The sequence below is a fragment of the Pseudopipra pipra genome, chromosome 7 (assembly GCF_036250125.1).
Source record: "Pseudopipra pipra isolate bDixPip1 chromosome 7, bDixPip1.hap1, whole genome shotgun sequence".
In the NCBI taxonomy this organism is placed as follows: domain Eukaryota; kingdom Metazoa; phylum Chordata; class Aves; order Passeriformes; family Pipridae; genus Pseudopipra; species Pseudopipra pipra.
This window is the reverse complement of record NC_087555.1, coordinates 33,123,523-33,146,245: the sequence shown is the minus strand read 5'-3', so window position 1 is coordinate 33,146,245 and position 22,723 is coordinate 33,123,523. Positions and strand designations below refer to the sequence as shown.

At 40.1% G+C, this 22,723-nt stretch overlaps 1 protein-coding gene across 1 annotated transcript in view; it reads right to left on the bottom strand.

Moving 5' to 3' along the window:
- Positions 1 to 827: 827 nt before the first annotated feature.
- MGAT5 (alpha-1,6-mannosylglycoprotein 6-beta-N-acetylglucosaminyltransferase) overlaps positions 828 to 22,723 on the bottom strand; it is a 121,251-nt gene continuing 99,355 nt past the window's right edge. Inside the window, exons 13-17 of the mRNA XM_064661553.1 lie at positions 17,550 to 17,696; positions 13,680 to 13,796; positions 12,819 to 12,893; positions 9,545 to 9,702; positions 828 to 8,172 (exon numbers count right to left, since the gene is read on the bottom strand). Coding sequence (XP_064517623.1) covers positions 7,974 to 8,172; positions 9,545 to 9,702; positions 12,819 to 12,893; positions 13,680 to 13,796; positions 17,550 to 17,696 — 696 coding nt within the window. The 3' untranslated portion in view covers positions 828 to 7,973. The remainder of the gene's footprint in view (positions 8,173 to 9,544; positions 9,703 to 12,818; positions 12,894 to 13,679; positions 13,797 to 17,549; positions 17,697 to 22,723) is intronic.

Here is a 22,723-nt window from a genome sequence, read left to right as displayed (position 1 = left end):
ATTCCCAGCAGCTGACGACAGAGAGCCCTTCCCCCAGTCTTGGCTGGGCTCACAAAACCTGAGGAGGGCACAATGAGCCCATGAGCAGAATGGGCCACAGAAATACAGCGACAGCTCCCTCTGAGCAGTGTCACTCTGTGGACATTTGTCCTGGACATCTTTTTTGATGTACATATTTACAACCGCCAAGGTGATTTCGTGTGGCACCTATTGAGTGCAGACTACACATTCCAGTCGTCCAAAACACATTATTCCCACCTCTCTGATGATTTTGGCAGAGACTTTCCAGGGCTCCTCACCAGCTGCTGGAACCTCACCCCAGCCCAGGAGCGATGCTGAAGCAACGCAGGCGTGTTGGCCAAAGCTTCAGGCTTCATCCCTTTTTCCATATGCAAATGTTCCATAAGCTTCTGGGTGCTTTGCATAAACACTTGGATCTTCATTACTGTACCACAGTGTAGCTTTACTTTTGAACTCCCATAGTGTATTACACCAGTAAGTCTTGCAGGTCTCTGCAATTCCAAAGTCTTCTTGTGTGCTGTAAATTTATAGGAAACCATGAATTCCTAATTACTGCTGTGGCAAAACTGCCTTCCCTAAAGAAGGCTTGATGTAATCCATTATCCAGCTCAGGTTTAAAACAAAACAAAGCAACCAGGTAATTACTCACCTGTTGTTCCTGTGGATATGATGTGTGGGGGAGCTCTGCAGAGGTGGGGCAGCAACAGAAATGCCCAGCTGCAGAGTTGGAAGAGAAGCCACACAAATGCAATTTGGGATAAAAGGCAGTTCATGGAGTTCCCATTTAAGCACAAAGCAATCATAAATCCAAATCACACAAGAAAAAAGTTTATTGAAAAATAAATTCTCCCTAGTTTTTTTCTACAACAGTGAAAACAAAGCATTTTTCTATGCCATTAAAGTACAGACATTTACTGTTCTAAAAAAAAAAAAAAAGAAAAAAAAATCCCATCCTATTGAACCCCAGTGACTTGGCAGTATCTGAACCACTGCGTTCTGTTCTGTTTGAATCCAGCTGCTTGAACGTAATATAGTGGAACACAACCATTGAAATAAAACAAAGGATCAACCTGTTAGGGGAGAATTCAAACCAAACACCCCATAGTACGAGCCTGACCCTGAAGTTCTCGTGTACATTTAAAAACCCTAATTGACTCCAAATTATTGTCTGCAAAAAGCAGTATTTTACTTTCAATGATTTCAGTAGGGATTTTTGTTAATTTACAGTGCTACAAGGCTTATTCAGACACTGACCCCCTTCACCAGTGGAGAGGGAGACTCCTCCAGGAAATGATGCAGATCAGAACCCAAAGAGCTGCCCAAAATTGTCCTCTGGAGGATCTTCCCTCAACAGTCAGCCCAGCAAGCTCAGGGGGATCAACTTCCCCAAGCCCAAATTAGCTTTGTAAAGATTCCCTTATACTTTTCTTTTAGCTCTCTTAGAATTTTCAGGGTACCTTTCCTCATAAAACTTACTCATTTTTCCTTTGGTAAAAACTGCCATTTCCTCCTCCTCTGCTGCATTCCTTGCAAAAACCCCAAATAAACCCATGACTCCTTAAAAATGGTTTTCACTGTCACTGTACCGCAACAGATCCGTTAATGAACATAACAAATTAGTTCTGGGTATAACCCTATTAAAATTAACTTCCCTCAGACAGCAATTTAACTTATCAGGTACCCATTTGATACTTCAGACTACTCTGCAGCTGCTGGAATCAGAGCCAGGCTGCATTGCATGCGCTTTGCCGAGTGCCTGCATGGCTCCAGGAAACGCCAGGGCGTTATTGACATGCTCTCCTTAAAGCCAAGGACTTTGGGGGGCTCCTGCAGGACGCAGGCACTGACCCAGGGCTGGTATTTGCAGTGACAGCTCAGCTCAGACCGACACGTTCTCCTGCGCAAGAACCAGCCGCGCGTTTTGGTGGCTGTGAAATGTGGGGACAGCAGGTCCTCAGTGCTCCAGTCCTGTGAGCCCTTATGTGAGGTGACAAATTCTGGTCCCATGCACAGCCCACCTAAGTAAATGGCACCTGCACTGATCTTGCCAGCAGAGAGAAGGGTTTCCCTTACTTGAATACAACTAACGCTTTTTAATGCAGTTTCTGTGTGTTGATGGTGGAGTTATTACTGATTCTATCAAAACTTTGAGGATCTGGTTTTATTTCCCATTTAATAAACAGGTGGCTGAGAGAGGTCTGCTGAAATAAGACATACCACTGTATGTTCATAATTAAGGAATATGAAAAGGATTACACCTACAAAAATGGGTGAGTCCCAATGTGCAAGGCACATCAGCAATGGTTGCGCTTTGTTGCTTTTCCCTGGGAGAAAGAACACAAATGATGCTGCACATCTGAGGCACTCTGGGGTTCAGCCTCTGGTATTTTCAACACATTCCTACAGTAAACATTTTACACTTGATACATGGAGTTGCCGTTTACACATTCAATTTAGATATAATATTTGGAAATTACAAACTAATTTAAAAAAAACAACCTATAGAGCTGCTTAAAAATATGAAGATAAGATTTAAAGTCACTGCCCATAAAACAGTATGTTTTGATGTTACCTTTACAGCAATATTATTAAAGCAAATCTCAATGAAATTTTATCTGTCCCTGGGCTTTTCAGCCTGAATGAAAACATACATCTGTCAGTGCATTATTCTCCTGGACTTTACAGTGATCCCTAAAATGATGGGACCAAAGGAGAACTACAAATGGAAAGAGATCACAAGTCAGAAGCTGAAGGCATAGCAGCTGTAGGGCAAACACCATAAAGAAACAGCCATGCCAAATGTTAGTACCCCTGGAAAAAAGACTGAAACTGGAAACTGATAACTCCTGATCTCTTTAAAAATAAACAAACAACAAACAGGCCATTCCTCTGACTCCTAACTGCAGCCTGAACAGTGATTTAACCAAATTTTCAACTGACGCTTTACTGATAAACTAAATTGATACTTTAATAATCAGTAACATCAACTTAGCCAGAGCTGATATGCTGTGACAGTGAGCAAAACTGGCTGCTGATATGTGTGTAATATACCCTGCAAGTGTTTGGTCTTTATCATGTAAGATACAGTGCTGTATGTTTATTAAAAAGAGAGGGCTGCTTTTTTAATTTTAAGAAGTGTTAATGGAGGAGTTGTGCTATCACTGAAGCAGTGGGAGTCACGAAGTTAATTAGACTTGGATGAGATTGTATCCAGCCTGATTCATCCCATTTAATTTAATTTACTTGCAAAATCTGGTCCTGAAATGCACTGTTAGCAAAAGACATACCTGAGAAAGCAATTTGGATTTTGTTTACATGAAAAGTGCTACAAACTCATAAATCACCTTTGCAATTTAGATGGGCCACTTGTTCCTGAGAGGGGAGGGCATGTCTTCATATCAAGGACAAACTGGAGATGATGACTAGGATTTTAGAGGACAGGAGAACAACATGACTAAGTGAGAAGACATCAGCTCACAACCTGATTGGGGCTGATGATATCAAGAGGAAACCTTCAACAAGTCTGAACCTTGGCAACCAGCAAGTTGCAAAAGCTGGCACAAGTAGCTGGGAGCAGAGTGGAGCTGGGAATACACAGAGTCCTGGCTCTGGCTACAACTCCATTCCAACTGAAACCTGATCAGCAGCTATTTTGCAAACTACTGTTGCAGAAAAGTAGTAGCATTAAAAAGAAAAGACATCTGCAATAAGCTGAATAGCCAGAGTTTCCTCCCCACTGAGAGCTGTAAATTCAGGTATGATAAAAGGACTGTACTCTCTGGTAGCATCGGGAATCACCCCTTGCACGTCCATGCTGAGCCATCTTTATCTGAAAAACCAACACCTCACAGACTTCAATGTGAATTTTCAATTTTCCTGCTCATCAAATCAGCTGTGGCTGTTTCTGGAGGTTTTCTGTTAGCATTGTCTCCTTGGGGAATGTTAATGGCTTTCCTTTGCTCCCTGGTCATTGAACAGACATCCCGTCCCAGCAGGAGCTCTCATGCCAAATCACAGATACTCAGTAAATTGCATTCTGCTTGCAGAAACAATGTTTTGCAAGAATTATTATAGTATCTTTTATCTTATTAACCCTTAACAGTTTTAGAACAGATTTCTCCACTACTTAAAAATACTCAAAATTCACACCTCTAACTTGTAGATTCATTAGCACTATTTACCTGGAATTAGTGTTCCATTATACTTGTTCAGACAGTGTCCATATTCCAAACACACATCCAAACCCCAAAGAAAGTAAAAAAAAGGCACATAAACATTAAATATTTGTAGAAACATAATCTGATATAAACAAGCAAACACACTGCTGCAACTATAACTTACAAAAAGAAACACAGAAACTAAGCAAAAAATGCAAAAAGCAACTCTATACATGTGCAAATCAACTTGCATATATGAAATAAATGAGGTTTTTATTGGCATTTTTAAACAGTGTGTATTTACCAACTTTACCTTTCAAAGGCAAGCCTTTTATGTTAATTTTAATAAATATGTAAATGCTTCTCTCAAGTTTTCTAATCCCGTAGGAACAAGATTTTTGAAAAAAAACTAGGTCACATACAAAAATACAAAATTTTAAAACAAAGAATGTCTTGATATGAGAGATATGTTTAAAAGCTTGTAAAATGGTTTTGTATTCAACTTTTGACATTTTTTTCCCCATCAATCACAGATCAATATATTCAAATGCAGTCATGCAAAAACCTGGCTTCTGAGCAAAGGAAGCTGCAAGCTTTACTCTCAGACTGACAACAGCAGCACAGTCCCATCTCTAACTTCCTTGGTTAAGTGCAAGAATTGGACTACACCTTTATTCTTTAATTAGGAAAGAAAATACTTATGGAACCTGGACAGAAGGCTGCCCGCTATCCTGAAATGTGGATATATATTATAGGTTTTTGTAAATTACTCAGACTTTTAAATAGTCCCACATGGATTTGCCTGAGTGCTTATCTGCAGAAGGATTCACTTATCTACCACTGCATGAAGGAACACGCGGTGCGATGGGAGTGCTGAACGGAGTTGAGTGAGCAATGCTTGCAAAGTTTATGCACTTACAGTTCTCACATGATAGTCTCCTTTTACAGAAATTTAGACTGAAGCTGTAGGTCTTGATTCTATTTTCTTTAAGATTAATGAATCTTCTCTATAGGTTTCAGTGGAAATCAGATCAGAGACAAGTGACTCTGAAGCCAATTCGGATGTTGTGTCCCTGGCTGAAATGCAAGCGGCATCGGTGCTGCTGTTTCATTTTTGCCACAATGCAGTAATTCAGTTCAGCAGACTAGAAACAGTGCTACAGCATGGAAAAACAGAGCTTAGAATAAACTCTCCCTTCTGTGGTAAAGGCAAACTTAGCATTGAGCAAAGCACTAGACCAGAAAATCTTATAATAACAAATACCAAACCCCTCCCATCTTTAAAGGTTTAGAGGCAAAATCAAATGCAGTGTGTCATGGGGGGCCATACAGCAAGGGGGAAACAAGCAAATATGTATTTACAGCAAAGAATTACACTACAGCAAAACCCACACGTTTTGCATTCTTCAGGTGCACACGCACAAATCTTTGTTTCCGACATAGTTCTGTGATATCTCAGTCCAAACTAAATTCCTGCCTGAAGAACCTCAGGCTGAACTGGCAAAGACAAGTCCTACTATTGCCTTTACTTTTGGCACCAGCTGGAAGTACATACACTTGGATACTCAGGCTTTTCTAGTTGCACAGATATGCACAGGTAGGCAGGGGATATTTCGTATAAATACAGAATTCATCGTTGCGCCTGCTCAGACCCATTTCCAATCATCCTCCCCCAGCTTTGCCAGGGTAGTAAAACTACTGCAAACTTTTGCAATATACATTTGTGCTGACTGAAGCAAATGCTGAGCTATGGCAGCAGGAAGGATTTTCATACTGGTTTGCATTTGTTTTCTTTTCATATAAAAACTTTGCCTCCCGTTAAAGAACCCAGCTGTTCTGTTTCTGAAAAATTACTCTAAAATACAGCAGATTTTCCCACCATCAAACCCAGACCCTGGTGGCCCTGCTGTTCAACAGCTCCCACAGACCCTTTTTGGATACTCAACAATCCCCCAGGATTAGGCTCCTGTGTAGTCCAGAGAGATGTTATGGAGTGTTACAGGGTAACACTGTCAGGAGTGCTGAGGCAGGAAACCAGAGGCTTGAAAAGGCTCATTCATTGCTTTCAAATTGAAACTTTAAATGTATATTGGTCTGGAGAATTTATCCAAGGTGAAATAGCATCTGCCTTGCTTGGTCTTTGGTAGGTCACTAGACCCATCAATATTCCCACACTGATAATGAATGCCACTTACAAAAACAATCTGAACCAACCAGATATATCCAAGAAAGGAAAATGTAAAGTATCTATGCTTTTCATGATTACCTGGTGACGCTGGTTAATCTTTATGAAAAAAATGTTTGTCTTGATTTGAGGTTTTTTTCCAGCATAGTGAGAGCATGTCCCAGTTGCAAACCTGCAGACACTGCAGATTCGTTTCTCACTAATCTTAGCACATAATTTCCTGACTACAAATGGTGCTGTCAAGCACGTCACCTTCTGCTGAAAATAACAAAAATTACCTCTATAAAAAGAAGGCAGTTAAGAAGAGATAACTTGCTGCTCTAAAAAACTCAAGTTTGATTTGAATTCTGAACTCTTGAATTGTTTTTTTTTCCTAAATTTGTAATTGGTGTGCTTGCTAAAAAAACAAAAAAGAAAAAGGAAACAAACAAGCCCCTAAAACTAGAAAATCAATCAAGGAACCCACGAGACTGATCAATGCTTTTCTTTGTAGTATTTTGTTTCCTCTTACTTATTCTTCAGAAAAAATTTCTCTTTAAAAACCGAGCTAGTTATGAAGACATTTTACATTTCTACCATACAATAATTATAGTTAGCTTAGTTTTACCTTTCTATGTCATTCAGCAACACTTTAACTACTGGAAGCTGTAGCAAAATGAGGTTCTAATGATAATATTGCTCCAATATGCTGAATACTTTTTGCTTCACACAGTATTTCTAGTAGACAGACTACAACAGAAGCATGGGCAAATTCCGAGGATTACTCTCTAAATGGGACCAGTAAACTGTGATGAGTCCATTCCAAAAATGGCAGTATGTTTTTGTAGCTTTTCCACACTGAAGAATGCCACAGCCCTTGCAGTTATCCAGTCACCAAGACGTGTCACATGCTGTCAACTGCCTGTTTGCTCATTTGTGACACTTTGTTTAGACTGCTCTGATGCAGCAGCTGCGATGCAGACAATACCTTGTTGTATACAAAGATTTAATAAAAAAAAAACCAAAAGGAAAATAAAACAGAACTGGGCCCAAATAACCCAATAATAGGGTACAGACCTCTCTTGTGATTCCAAGTTTTTGTGAAGTAAACCACTTTGTAGCCATTCAAGCTAAAGCTGTACCCAAACCAGTGCACCTAGAATAAAATGTTAGTCCTTCCTCCCTAGCACCCCCCTCCCTCAAGCACACTTTTTTCAATTTTCTACTGGAATGAAGTTTAAATACTTCAGCTAATCATGATGAGGGATGTCCTAACTCATTAAAAAATAGAAAACACTTCACTCAACAACAAAACCAGAAATTTGATGGGTCTGGAAATTTTCTACAAACTATTCTGCGCCATCATCTTCAAATCACTGTCGAACATGAAACTTGTTTCTCTTTGCAAACAGGTGAAGGAGTCTGAAGAGTTACACTGCAAACGTCCTTACAGGAAAAACAGATCAGTGAGCTGTCTATTATGAATCCCTCCTCTCTTAGAAGACAATTCTGCCCAGCAATGATAGCTCTGCCTGCAGCAAAAAAACCTGGACAAAAGTGCAGGAAGTAATAAGTAGCTCCTCTCCAAACTACTTACATTTTGTCCCCAACTCAAAGCAGCCCTGCTGCTGCTATAGGCAGTCTTTGCAAAGAGCAACCTGCCCCTTGATATAGTCTCTGCAGGGGCAGATCCTTCTGTGGGTGGGGTGGGATCCAGCACAGCTGAACAGTAGCAGGTCACCTTGGAAAACACAGTGCTTCCTTCTTGCATCAAAAGAGGGGACCAGAATATCATTTGCAGACTCCATGGTGAGACATTCGATGTTATGCCTGAAAAGCAAAGCACATGATCTAAATCACATTGGAGTTTATAGGAGTTTGGTACAGTTTTCATCCTTCCTTGCTAAAAATAAAAGAAAATGCTACATTATATCCTAGATCAAGTACATTTACAGCTGCAGCTTTCCAGAACGTGACTTTCTTTTCTCCTGTGCAGGTTCTCTCTGCAGAGGGCAGTGCTGCCTTTTCAGCTTCACTGAACTTCATCAAAGAAGTTAAAAAGGAAAAAAATGCTTTTGACTATTCCCCAAAACCTAATATTTAAATACACCATGGATTTTTAGTAAGACAAACCCAGAGAATCTAAAATCGGGAGATAATTCTCTCTAATTTCAGCAGGGCTTTCTCCCAGGGAAGCCACACAGCGCCATGCAGCCCTGGGCAGCTCCAGGTGGGTGAGCTGGACTCTGAGGATGAGGGATGCTGCTGGACTACAGTGGGAGCTGGGCAGAACAGGGCCTGTCACGCCCAGGAACCTGCCAGAAACAGCAAGCTGGAAAATGAAATGAAATGCCATTTTCTGACCACAAAGCTTAAGCAGGAGGGTAGCAATTCCAGCAGAGCCTTGTTTTTCACTTATTCTGGAAACATTGGTAGCTCTCAGCATTTAACAGATTTTTTTTTTCCCACAGAACTATGATTTTGTCTAGACAGCTAGAAAAGAAGCCTGACCAGGTTTTTATATGAGCTGCTTCTGAACTCCACTGGAAATTATAACTTTTCAAACAAAATACAAATTGAATTTAACAAAAAGTGGGGATAGAAAACCTGGAAAGCAGATTCCCTAGCAGCCATTTGTGGGAGCTTAGCTTTGAGAGCTTTGTTTTCATTCTGAAAGGAACACAGACATATTCCCAAAGAGATAGAAACTGAAAGCAACATTCATTTCTTTATTGCATAGCTGGTGAGCTTTATACATCAGCACCGATACCTCTAATGTACAAGGGTTTACAATTCTTTACCCTGGACAATAGTGACAAAAGGTTTGCAGGAAGAGTCATTGCTGATTGCCAATGAATACAGTGTTTCAATGGGGATGTTAAGTGTGACCAAAGAGGCAGATCAAAAAACAAAATCAAGACTTTATAGAAGCTATTTTTAAAATAATGGTGCACACACAGAGGAGACAGAGGGGGAAAGGCAGAGATGTGAATTTTTGCTTTGGTGCTGTACTCCTCCCTGCAAACACTCTCAGCACAGCAGTCACCACTGCCATGCACTGCCAAAAAGCACTGCCAGCACCCTCATAGCTTTTCTCCCCACCTTCCCTTCTCACACAACTCATGTACCAAATTTTATGTGTGGCAAAGACCAGTGCAATAAAAAGAGACCAAACAACATGCCTGTGCTTTTAAGTACTTACCTAAGCAGAGCTTTGTCCTTGTTAAGGTGCTGGAAGAAGGAAGGCTCACAGATGAGCTGGCTTTCCTGACAAACCTGTTTACAGGATTTTCCGGGTTCAGCAATTTTTACTTGAAGGGCACTTAATGGGGGCCACATCACCTGCCCGTGACAGAAATCCTGCAGTGACAGAGGAGATTTTATTATGATGTGTTCGGTCCCTTGACAGCAATTTTCCCCATAAGTAAAATAAGTGGTTATCACTCAAGCAATCATTTTGCAGCTCACTTTAGTTGTATTAAAATCAGTAATTTAAGCACATTTAAAAAGAATATTTAATCTTTAGGAGGAGGAAATGACCACCTTTGATTTTTACTTGAAATGTAGTATCATTCTTCCCAAAGAAGCTTCTTTCCTACCCTTACCTTTTAAAATTTATCATAAGCAACTCTACCAGTCCCTTTCCTTCCACACACCCAACCCATTTTGGATTTATCTCAGGGATTCCTGTTTCACTAACTTACTGCAGGCAGAACTATTTTCATAACAGCACAAATATCAGGAGGACGTTCTCGTGGGAGAAGAATTCCAGAGGCCAGTTAGAAGAGAAATGTCTCAAGTTGCCCATGGGAAGAGACATGTGGGAATGATCTGGGGACTCAGTGCTATGGAGTGAGCTGAACTCATAAAAAACTGAAGATTTCTGTAAAGCAACCAGCTTTACAGAAGCTTGTTCTTTATGGTTGAACTGCTGCTAATTCAAAGTGCTTTCCCAACACTGAGAAAAACCTGGCTATAAATAATATCTGCAGTCAGGTGTCACCACAGCGGGAAGAGGGAGGGAAGAAATGACACCCGAACACACCTGCTTGCAAAAACTATTCAAAGACAAGTTCTTATGGTCTTGACATTTAAAATGAGAAAAAGCAAAGAAAATTTTAATCACTGGTTTTATATAACATTCCACAGTACCCAGACTGTATTTTAACATTTGGCAACTCTCATCAAAAGGTGATAAAACAATTTGGGCCTGGTCCATCGAGGTTTGCTTTCTCTGGATAATGACAAAACTTGTATGAACAGGTCCCTCACTGTGACCCAAAGCCTCAAGTGATCTAGCAGTTCTCAATATCAGTTTGCAGTTCTTTTATTCCATTTAGATTTCTTCTGCTGAAAGAGGAAGTTTTCATACCTCCAGGTCTAACCATAAATTTAGTATTATACAGACATGAAACAAAGAATATCCTGAGTTGGAAGGGACCCATGAATTTCAAGGTGAGACAGGCCTAGCCCTGCTGTCACAGGAGGTGTCCTCCTTCCTCTGTCATTTCTTGCTCTTGGATGAATGGCCTCACTGCCTTTGCCAAGCGCTGGTGCTCAGCTGACCCTTTGCTGAGCCAAGTCAGTTTTCTAACCTAGTAGAGCCCTGCCAAAAACATTTTCTGCTGGGTTACTAAGTACTCTTCTTGACCACATCTTTCAAAGTCAGCCTGTGTGTTCCACCAGCTTAGTCTGCCCCATCCAAGAGCTCCCAGATTTGCAGCAGGGAACCCCTGCTGCTTCGGCTGCAGTTGTCTGGCTGCTCCTTTGATGGCAGTGCCAAAATTTAAGCAGTCCCACCCTTTGGTTCCCACCCTGTGCTGCTGCTTCGCAGAGCAGACACAACTGTCTGTGCAACCACAGAGCAAAAAGGATGGATTTAGCAGATGGCCTGGATGCACCTCACAGCCACACTGGGTTGCTGGCAGGGGCAGTGGAGTAGCTTGGAGTGAAAGTTGGTTTAATTCAACTGATGTTGGCACTGCTAGATGTGAAACCACAGCTCACAATAGTTCTCTTACCTCACACCATAAAGACCTTTAGCCCAGCTGTTGGATCTGAAGGTTCAAGGCATTCACCAAACCTTTCTTTTGAACACTGTCCTCCCTCCTGGCCCTGAGCTAAGGCCCCAGAAGAGGAACTCCAAACACCTCCTTTAAATCCTACAGTTTCACTGTTCCACAGAGTGACTCGTGGGTGAGCGTATGTGGCCCCATCCTCTTCACACTCAAACATCCCCTGAAGACCACAGGGGGTCAATGTACCCCACAGCCTCTGAACCTGACCAGCTCTAGGCATCTTTATTCCTGTTTCCAGCTCGTGCTGCTTTCTCTGTTCTGCTTGCCTCCCACCACAAACTCCTCAAAATAAGGTCTCAGCTTTTATTTTTGCTTCACCTGACACATTAATCAGGTGCAGTGCTAAGCACATGCAGCTAATAATGATGCTTGAGCATCTTGGGGGCTCTGAAACGCCACTGACTTTTGACAATTAGTCAAAGAAATGGTCAAAACTGCAATGCTCTACTGATTTCTGAGAAGCACAAAGCAGGGCTTAGCCCTTGGAGGAGGGCCAGAGGGGAGAGACTGGTTTCCCCCACAGGTGCTATCTCTAGACTGCCTCTTTTTCTCCCTTGCACTGAGTTCCATTTCTTCTTGTATTGACAAAAACTCTCAATTATAGCTCACTTGGGTAGAAGAACCAAAAGCAGAAGAGATACTTTTACAGGTTATGTCATCAATACAGCGGCAAAAAGTTTTAAGTGTTTATTGGTAGGAAACTGGAAATAGCTGTGCCATGTTAACTACACTTCTGACCTGGAACTGTGTTATTCTTTATGACTGCTTTTAGTACCACACACTTACAGAAATACAGGTACAGAGAAGCATGTCCAGTGCTTCTGAAAGGAAAACTGGCAATTAAATGACATATCAGAGATAAAAGTTATTCCTATCTCTCTTCTGCAGCAGCCAGAACAAAAGGCAGAGCTGGCTCCTGCAACAGATCTGACTTGGGCAGAAGTCCAAGCAAACATACAGTTTCTAGAAACCAGGATCCCATGTAAATCTCTGCAGTTTATTACTCCAACTCAACATCTTCAGCTGCTCTCAGCTGGCAGTATGCACAGGGAGCAAAAGTCCTTTAAGTAACTGGTTTCCAAACCATTTAAAGCTTTATTGATTGAAACTAAATACTTGAAAAATCTGCCCAGAGGCTGTAGCCCAACTGCAATTCTACCAAAGAGTATCAGTATTTACCTGATCCTTCGTGATACAAAGCTTTTTTTTGTGTACACAGTTAAAGAAGTCACATACACACTGAAAAATTACTTTGCCTTTCTGCTTTCATGTAACACCAAGGTCTGCACAACTATTATTTCTACTTGGACAGCAACAACACTGAGAAGCTTTAAAATGGAGAGGGTCCTTCCTTTCCAACATAAACCGAGATTGTAATCCCACAATAAAAGCTCATACCTGTTTTTCAATAAATGCATTCATCCTCTGAAGCATTCCCTCACATGTAAATTCATAGGGCAAATAAGGGTCAATCTGTGGAAACAGAGTGTGTTAAGATTAGAGGGTTTTTTGTTTCAATCAACTTTGTGTGTTTCAAACACTCCATTACAGCTCAAGTAGCAACAATAAATACAAATAAACTCATTAACAAATCACAATTTTACTAAACCATCAGCAGTTTAGGCTGAGTTTTGCTCCTTTTTAAAGGCTGTAAAAGTTGCTCCATGAGTAACTTTAAGGAAACCCAAGGTGTATTGCAAAGTGGCAGATGTAAAGCCTGCCTGAGATCCTATGGGATTCCAGAGCTCCTGTTTTAACTAAGTTTCAGTTCTGAAGCTGAAGTGACAAAAAAGAATGTGATACCTTTGAAAATTACTTCAAACTTTTTTTTTTTCCCCCACCTTGAAGTGCCCTCATTACCATTCCACACCAAAAGTGCACAAGCACCCCTGTGGTAGTTATGTCAAGGCTACAAAATCAGTCAACAGAGTTGAGCAGCATTTGAAGAATTTGCAATGCTCTAAGGATCAACAACGAAACTTCCTCACTGAATGCACAGAAAATATAAACTGCTGTACAATTCACAGATGAAATTCACATTTCTATATGAATTCACCCACGCTTATATTTTTTCAAGAAAAAACCTGACATATCCAGTACTAAAACATGATAATTTAGAAACCACAGACACGTAATAATCATTTTTTCCTCCAATATCCTACCAAAGTGCAGTCATCAGACTAACATTAGGAAGCACTCCACATGCAGTACACACTACACCCTCAAGCACTGACGGCAAATTGAGGACACATTTCTCACCTTTTGATTCAAAATTAATTTCACAGCCTTCTCAACTTCAGAAAGATCATTGATGTCCACAGTCCAGACATGGGGCTTCCCAATGTAAACTTCAGCATAGGGATGCTGAGATGTCAACTGAAATAAAGAAATGATAATGATAAAAACTAATGTATCAAGATATTCTTACCTCTCACTCTTAATCACACTTTTTGGATGAAATGCAGTAGGATAATGCAAGCATTCAGCTAGAATCTAACAGTCAGCATCGCACCTTCTGAGTTATCTTTCAGATTTTCTCTTATTTAGAGAGTGAATTTAGCTGGAAAACTGAAAATCAGATAGTGCAGATCACAAGTAACACATGTGCAACCTCCAGTTTGAGGCTTTGATCCTCACAATGACCCATGTCACAGAAGACTTGAAATTACACCATGACCCTGCTTCCCCACAGCTCATCCACAGAGCCATCCTCCTTTTTCACAGCCCATCTCTGCCACCAGTCCTGGTCAGACCTGCATGACTGTCTCCCAGAGATGTCACCCTCACCCTGTCTGTCTCTCCTTCAGATAATGTCCTCATCCTGTTTTTCCTTCAGATTTCAAACATTTCCAAAGTTCTGTGAGCAACAGTATATAGAGAATAATTTCTATCACACAGGATTAATTCACTGCTGGTAGTACAAGAGTAATTTGACCTCAGGAAGGGTGTTCACTGAATTTGTTTTCTGACAAAGTGGTGAGGAAAATATCACTTAAGGTAACTAAGAAGAGCTATATTAGAGTTGCTTTCAGAACTTGCAGGACAGCACTAAAAGTAATTTTTGTAACAGGCTGCCCAGGAGTGAAAAGGAACATGCAAATGAACAGACTGAAAGGGAGCACAAGCTACAGAAGAGGGGAGTGGTTCACACCAGCCTCAGAAGACAATTGTTTTTTAAATAAATACCAAAAAACCCCCACAGGATAGATTATTTATAGACATTGTTTATACAGCTGCCTCTTTATGCTATCTTTATTCAAATTGCAGAAAATCTGAAGCAGGAAACTGTGTCTGTTGGGTAGAACCTTCTCCTGCACTAGGCATACACTGTACTTGAGCTCTTCCTCGAGTGAATGCAGGAAACTATTGCATTCACTACTAAAATTATTAAAAAAACTAATTTTTTTTTCTTAAATTTGCCTATTGCATTTTGCTTGTGGATGAGGCAAGCCAGTCTTATAGTTACACAGCAGAAATCTGTGCTGTGAGAGCAGTGCTCCAGGGGACTCTCCACGGGCTCCCACCTCATGGCTCAGGCAGCTGGATGGAGAAGACTGACATATTCTAACCTTTTTTTTTCAATAGTATTTCTACTGCAACTAGAGCTGTATGTACTCAAAAATTTGGGTTTCCAAGACTGAGTTCCCAGGGCGTTTATGTCTGCACTTCATAGGCAGAAGCTACATTCCTACTGCTTTCTGTAACAACAAAGGACTTTCTATTGCTCCTTTAAAAATATGAATATAACCCAGTGTTTTAAATTCCACAAAGTTTTAGGAATATTCTTTAGACTCTTTCTCTACCATCTCAGACAGACAGATGGCAACATTAAAGCCAGATCTGATCTGGAAGATGAACCACTAAACTTTTCAGACTAGTACTTGGTTTAAGTATTAAGAGTAACCAGCAACACACTTTTATTGTACGAGTTTTTCTGTATCTATACTATTAAAAACATTAAGACTATTTATTTCCTAGTACTGAGATACTTTGGCTAGCTGAGGCTTATTGTTTTTTAGACATGCTCCCTCTGTATATAACTAAAATATATAAGAATTCCTATAAATAATTTCGGAATTAATTTCTAATTTCAGGTTTGGGTTTTTTTCCTTCACAAAGGGAACAAATGAAAGAAACCACATCCATCAAGTACACATTTCAAACAGATCAAGCATACAATGTTTTCTTTCTTTGGCAGGAGGTGGGTTGGAATGGAGAAGAAATATTGGTACAAATACTGGTATAAAACAAGATGCTTGAGGATGATTTTTCTTTTTTCTTTTTTTTTCCTGTCTCTCTCCTTCAGCAAAATCCTGTCCCAAGATAAAACAGCTGCTGATCTAAAAAAAAAAAATTATAATTTCCAGGTTTTTTACAGTTTACAGTACCCCATCATGGGGGCAGAGGAGACACCTCCTCCCCAAAATTCTACCTAGAAAAATAGAGAAACAGTAAATTGCAAAAGTTACTTTACAAAAGCACTAAACACAGACTTTATCTTCACATTTGTGTATGGATAACCATGTCACAGAATTGTACAAGCTCTTTTTGTTCTCCTTTAACACTTGAAAAAACTGAGAGAACCATTTAAGGACTTTCTTAATCCCAAAGAACCAGTACATGGATTACCGGCAATCGGATCAAAATGCAGTTGTGAAAACCAGTTAGAGAAAAGGTTACTGTCAAGACAGGTCAGCAGGGCATGTAAACACAGCAATATTCCTGATGGATATACATTATGTTACTTTGGACTAGGGCAGTCAATAGGGATTATTTTTCTGTACAAATCAGGTGCATGGCATTTCTGTTAGTGCTGACACATGCCATCGGGATTTACCACGGTATTCCAAGCACTGAAATTCCTACTAAGGAGTTAGGTGGGTTTGGATTATTTACTGAGCACGACCAATTGTAGTGTCTGGGCACAGAACAACTGGAAATGTGACAAACAGTCAAGGAACCCACCAGAAGAAAAGGTTTGAGAGGTGCCAAGACCAAGGAGAAGGTTAAGCAGGCTTTTGTTTCCTTATTTCTGTCTCCTTTATTAGCAACATGAACTGTGAGAAGGGGCAAGTTTCAGCTTGTACAGGACATGAATTCAATGTATAACAAGCTAAAAGGCGATTACAGTCCTGGATCATAAAAATCATAATTTATGTTACTGGTTTAAAATGGGAAACTGTCTTTTGTTCAACCAGCTGATGCTGATCAGAATGCAAGTTATATGGCCCAAGAGTAACCTGAATTGGGAAATAAGGCTGCACAAAGTTCTCATCATCTACATATTACCTGAGAGCTTTCCCTTCAGGTAAATATGTAAAGGAAATATGTATATACACCCACGAACAAGCCATGGTCACAGACAAAAGTGCTAATGTCAGAAACAGCTACGTGACTGTTAAATGCTTGCAAGTGGTGGAGGCTGAATTTTACCTACACTGAAGACAAAAAATATTCCGAAGTCAGTGCCAGGATGAGAGGTTAGTTTACTTAGCCTCATTTTTTTCTTACTAGAGTCTAAACACACTGGCTGTTTTGAAAGTTTGAAGTTTGGTTTTCCTGTTCTCTTCAAGAGTCAGTTCTCCAAAAGTCTCCAGTGTTTAACCACAAACACGATGGGCTGTGAACATTAATACCTCAGCTCAACAGTGCCTTGAACAGGTCTTTTCTGGAGAAAAAAATAAATCCCAAAACACACACAACCACCCACAAATGCCATTTTCATAATTTACTTCAGTGCCTATTTACTTCCTGCACAGTACACTGCAATGTCTGTTTCTTCCACAAAACAAAACCACTTTCAAATGACACATCATGTGTCAGATGATGATCTGTTCCCGGGCAGAACATCAGATTTTCAAATGAAACTTCAGTTCTATCAATAAGAAGTAACAAAATGTACATATAGGCAAATCTAGAGGTAAAGCTTAACAGTATATTAACAAAAACATTATGATTATCCTATAAAAATAAGGACTCATAATCCCATCAATGTCTAAAGAAAAAAGTAGTTGCACACCTTTGGCAATAAACCATGAACATTTATGCAATTTTTCCTACACTGTGTTGCTAAAAAGAAATCCACAATCACTTTCAAAAAAAGAAGTTACCAAGACTGATAAAGCTTACCTCTCGGAGTGTAGGTTTGCCTTTGAAAAAATCTGTGTTTTTGCTACTTTTTGGTGGGTTAAATCTTAAATTTAGAAAAGCACATCCATTAGCAATAGCCTCTAAGGGAGCCGGCCCTTCATATGGAAATCCAAGACCAACAAACAGCTGAAAAACAGAAAACAAGGGCTGTCTTAATTTTTGTTATTTACAAGAACACAAAGCTGAGTGCTAGTTTAACATAAACAATAAACCATTCTAAATGTACCAGCCCAGAAAAAAAAAGTAATGTTAAGAATAAAATGGGATAAATTCAACAGCTCACCCCCTCCCACTCAAGCGGTAATGGAATGTCCTGTAAAACACATTTGACAATAATCTTCTGTAATGAGCTGAGGTGGTTTTTCATGGAGCTGAGGCAACAACAGACCCTTTCACTTATTTTTCTGAAGAAAAACCAAAGTTAGTGGTTTGACTGGGGTTGAAATGAAACTGCTGGTGCTTTCCTACAGGTACAGGTTCTACCGCAGCAGACTCAGGGAACAGCTACACTAGTGTTTTCCCCCTCTTCCAAACCTGCTGGGTTTGCCAACATGAACTAGCTCCTGGCACACTAATTAAGGCTCCTAATTAAAACGGTAGGTGGCAGCAAACATCAGCTCACGGCACTGTACAGAGGCAACAAGAGCCTGCACAGGCTTCAGAGGGTTCAGTGCCTCAAGGGGAAACTAGAGCAAAAAAGCATCCTAAAGCTTTTCCTGCATCACCTGAGATTACAGGTGCTCTGGAAAATGAAAAGACATTAAATGTTTTTTTCAGAGTTGCCTGAAAAAAATCTTGACTCCTTTCCTGGCCAAACATAATTAACTCCCCTGAATTAAATATAGGATTCTTCATCTTCATTTGACTGTCCAGATATAATGGGAGAAATACAAGCTCTGATTTGTAAGAGCAATTTCTTGGCACTGCTGCATAACTTAATGTATGTATAGAGAGAGCTACTGCCTTTTACAAGAAAATAAAGCACAACCTTCATAACTATTAGGATCATGTATTCAGGATGTATGTATTCAAAGAGGTCAAAATATACTACTCTGCATTAAATCTTCTGCAACATGGAAATGAATCCTGCTAAAAGAACATTCACAGCTGGAGGCTCTTCCTAGGAGCTGGTGCATAAACCTGTAGTCAGTCTTGTCGTGCACAGGCATTGCAGCACCAATCCTCTCCAACCCATGGCAACAACAGTATAAATTCAGAGTTGGCTCATTTAAAAAAATGCATCTTAACACTTCTCAGCATAGTTGAGGACATACAATTTGCACTGCATGGAGCTGAATATTGTTATTTCAGTTTTCAATATTCAGGTTTAAAAAGTTGCCTGCTTGCAAAAAGTTTCCCAGCTATCTCGCTGATTTAAATCTTATAGTCTGGAAGACTATCTCCATTAAAGATAGATTATCTAAATTCAGGTTTTATATATGGCATAAGACATCTGACCCATCAGTCAGATGAGATGCATTATTAAATTTTATCTAAAAAGAGGCTGAATTTACAGAAAGGTATGTCTTGAAAATAATGACTTATGGATATGGAACCATTTCATGCAACCTGCACATAAAATATTATTTATTTAAACTACTCCTTAGTTCAGGCAGAAAACCAGCTGAGAATCAGCAATTAAACCCATCTGAAGTATCAATTCTCCTATGATCCTGTGTTTGTCTGTTAGGTAGGGAATGCTGAGTTGTTTGCTTAGTTTTGCACTTTTTTAATAAACTGCTGCTGTGCACTGCTGAGTTCTGTGTCTGACTGGTCCATTTATTTAGGAGGAAGCTCCACGGGGAAAGAAACACGGGTTTATGTTTTGACAGCACAGAGCACACTGTCACCACTTAATCTATAATAAATAGCTTACCACCTGTTTCTCATCCATTTTCCAACCTCACCTCTAAGCAGCACTACACCTTTGAAAGAAGAGAGAAGGATGTGTCTGATCACTAGAACAGTGTGTGTGTGCTGCCTGTTGGCCCAAGGTTGCAACAGCTGCCTGCAGCTCCCCTAAGTCCTTTTTTCAGCCCTCCAAAATCTTCTATCAGTCTCCATTCTCATCGTCATCAAGTCAGCTGAAATTCCCAAACTCAGTCTAGACCCTGCCCCTGAAAATTGTCCTTTATGAAGTGGAGGGTGTCCTTGCTTGTGGCAGGGGGGTTGGAACTAGATGATCTTTAAGGTCCCTTCCAACCCAACCATTGTGTGAGTCTCTGTGATTAATGTTCCTTGGTCAGCCAGTATTTTTGTACGGTATATAGAGCAAAGCTGAGAAATATCTTAAATGCCTTTGAGAGAGTTTTGCTCATTCTGATTAAAAGAGCAGGTATTAGAGAACACAGGCCATTTTTGTAACTCGCAGTGCTCTCATTTGCTAATCATTTGAATTACATGCACCTTGTTATTTCCAGAAAGGCTAAACCAATCTGTCAAGGTACTTCCTAAGAGAATGTAACAAATCCTGCAAGTCACTAATTGAAAAACAAGTAAAAAAAGAAAAAAGTAGAAATAACAGTCAGCAGTTTTCAGGTACCATCCATCCTCAGTACAGCTGACACTGTGAGGAAGACAAGGCTCTGTCCCACAAAGAGTAAAGATTTAGAACAGACTGTTTTTCCACTATTTTTTGATACAGATGTACACTGTTGCATCCACCACACTATGATTTTTAGGACACTTTCTTACCAGTCACTATGTCTGGTAACCCATTCCACCATGGAGAGGCACCTCCACCCCACAGCCGAAGATCTACATTGCAAAACTCCAGATGTGAGTGACCATGTCAGTAACATCACAGTGGGTACATGTGGCTAAAAATATTAGCCCTGATCTGACTTTGTTAGCTGCAGCAGAATTGCTATGCAGGATAGAATTCCTTTATGCTCTGCTAGTTGATTAGTGCTTGAAACCATTTCATGTTCTGTATGTGAGCATTTTGCTCATCTTTCAAATGCTTCTTAAAAGCAAGAACCATTATTTTTCCTACAGTGCTTTAAGTGGGCACATGGCACAACCCGCTCTGTAGGCTGATGCCTCATGCAATGTGATGATTGCCAGGAGGAGATTACAGTATAAAAGTATATCTAAAAGAGATAACAGCAAATAAATGCAGATGTAAAATCATCACGGTAACAGCAGTGTGGGTTTTTTAGGAAAACATTCCTTTTTAGTAAGGTCTGCTACCCAGATGTGTCTGTGCCTGTAGGTCTGCGTGAATCAAAAAAGGGGATTTGTATCTGCAATCTCACTTGCCCACTTGAGTAAAGCAGGTATTGGAACCTTCAAGCAGGAATACTTAGGTTTTCATAAAAAAAGGCTCTTCAGGAACCTTTCTGCCTTTGCAATGAACTGAGCCCCTCGTTTGGAATTTCAGAATTTTGAGTTGGCCACCCAGCATCACAGTAGTCAAGACACCACTCTTTTCTGATTATAATGTAGGCAGTCCTCTCACAGTGCAGTATTTAAGTGGAGATTTTCTGGCACAAAAAGTGACTCACAACCACTCCTGTGAAAAAACAGTGTGTTTCTATTTTTTTCGGAAACCATTGACTTTCAGTTGATGCTAAGCAATTTGTGGAGTTCACAGGACCATATCAAACTATTATTAAAATGAGTAAGCAAACAAACAGGCTTTCTAAATTATAGCCAAAAGTATAAAATAAGGATTGAATGCTTTACTTCACTGACTGTAATTACGAGTAGCTGAATATTTAAGAGAAAAAATTTCATATTCCAGAGGCTAAATGCTATAGTTCCATGAACAGGAGTGTTTATCTTCTCCTCTCCCCCTTCTGACATCACTGCACTTTATCTAATTTATTCTGTCAGGTTGGCAGGTTTATCACCACTTTTATATGTCTCCTTACTGAACTTATATATTATCTTCTGAACTATAGAAAGAGGAATATAGCAAAGGTTAACTATCTTGCTATATTTTCCTCATGAATATAAAATACTTTCTGGAAAAGTCAATTCTTTTGTGATTGAAACAACTTGAGAATAGAATCACTAGTTAAATGTCCTTTCAGATGATTTTGTGAAGCGTGTGGAAGTAAAAATAGACAGTCCTTCATAAAAGGCAACATGAAAAACAGCTTGTTTTCCTGTTTCTGTCTAGGCAGGGTGTTGCTCCTGCTTTTATTAATCACCATTCAGAAATCATAAATCCCACTTAGTAAAAGAATTTGAGCTCCCTCAAAAATGTACAGTGACCTGAAGTAAAAAGTTGCATCTGAAACTTTCTCAAAAGGAGAAATATTTCTCAAGAATTCAATACTGGTTCTTCCAAGAGAGTCTAGTCCAACTCCTCCAGCTGCCCACTTGGCAAGGAGCCATGGAAGTTGGCAGGAAGGCTGCCAGCTCGCCTACCCTATTTTCCTCAGACGTGATGAATGGCTTTACATCTTCTCATTAGAAACTGTAGACATGTCTCGTTTTTGTCATGCACTACACAGCTGAACTAGCCATGATGAGGCTCAAACAGCCCCCTCCTGACTGGAAAACTCACTTATTCTGAAATGTGCTGCTTTATAACACACACCAGAATGAAATGGCAGCTGCATGCTTCTGAGAATAACTGTGTCCTACAGAGACCAAATACATTTTGGGAATGCAAAGCTCTGACTAAGAATCATAGGACTGAGCCACTACCTATTGGTATTTTGCTGTCTAAGGGCAAAATGAAGCAGTTCAACATAAACTGACGCTTCTGAGTACACTGAACCATCTAATTTGTTGAAGTATTATTTAGCTCTCAGTCTGTGAAAACCAGAACATTTGTCAGCTGACCTAACAAAAACTTGCTAACACAGTGTTGACATCACAAGCAATGACAGAGAATTCTTGCCCTTGGTCTCAAAACATCTGAAAGCTTCTGGAAGCCTAGACAAAGGTTGCTGCTGGGACACAGCAACAGCAGCCCTTGATGGTCCTGGCCAGCATTGTACCCACAGATGTTCCCAGCCCAGAGTTATGGCTCTGATTATTCACACACTTGCAGCACACGGATAGTCCAGCGACAAAACCTCCTTAACTAAATTCATTAGGGAACTCTGGCCATGTTGCCTAGTGAATAAAGTGATTATGGGAAAAAAGCGTCCTTGTACATCACTGCATGCATGTGCACACAAACACTGGGCTCCTCA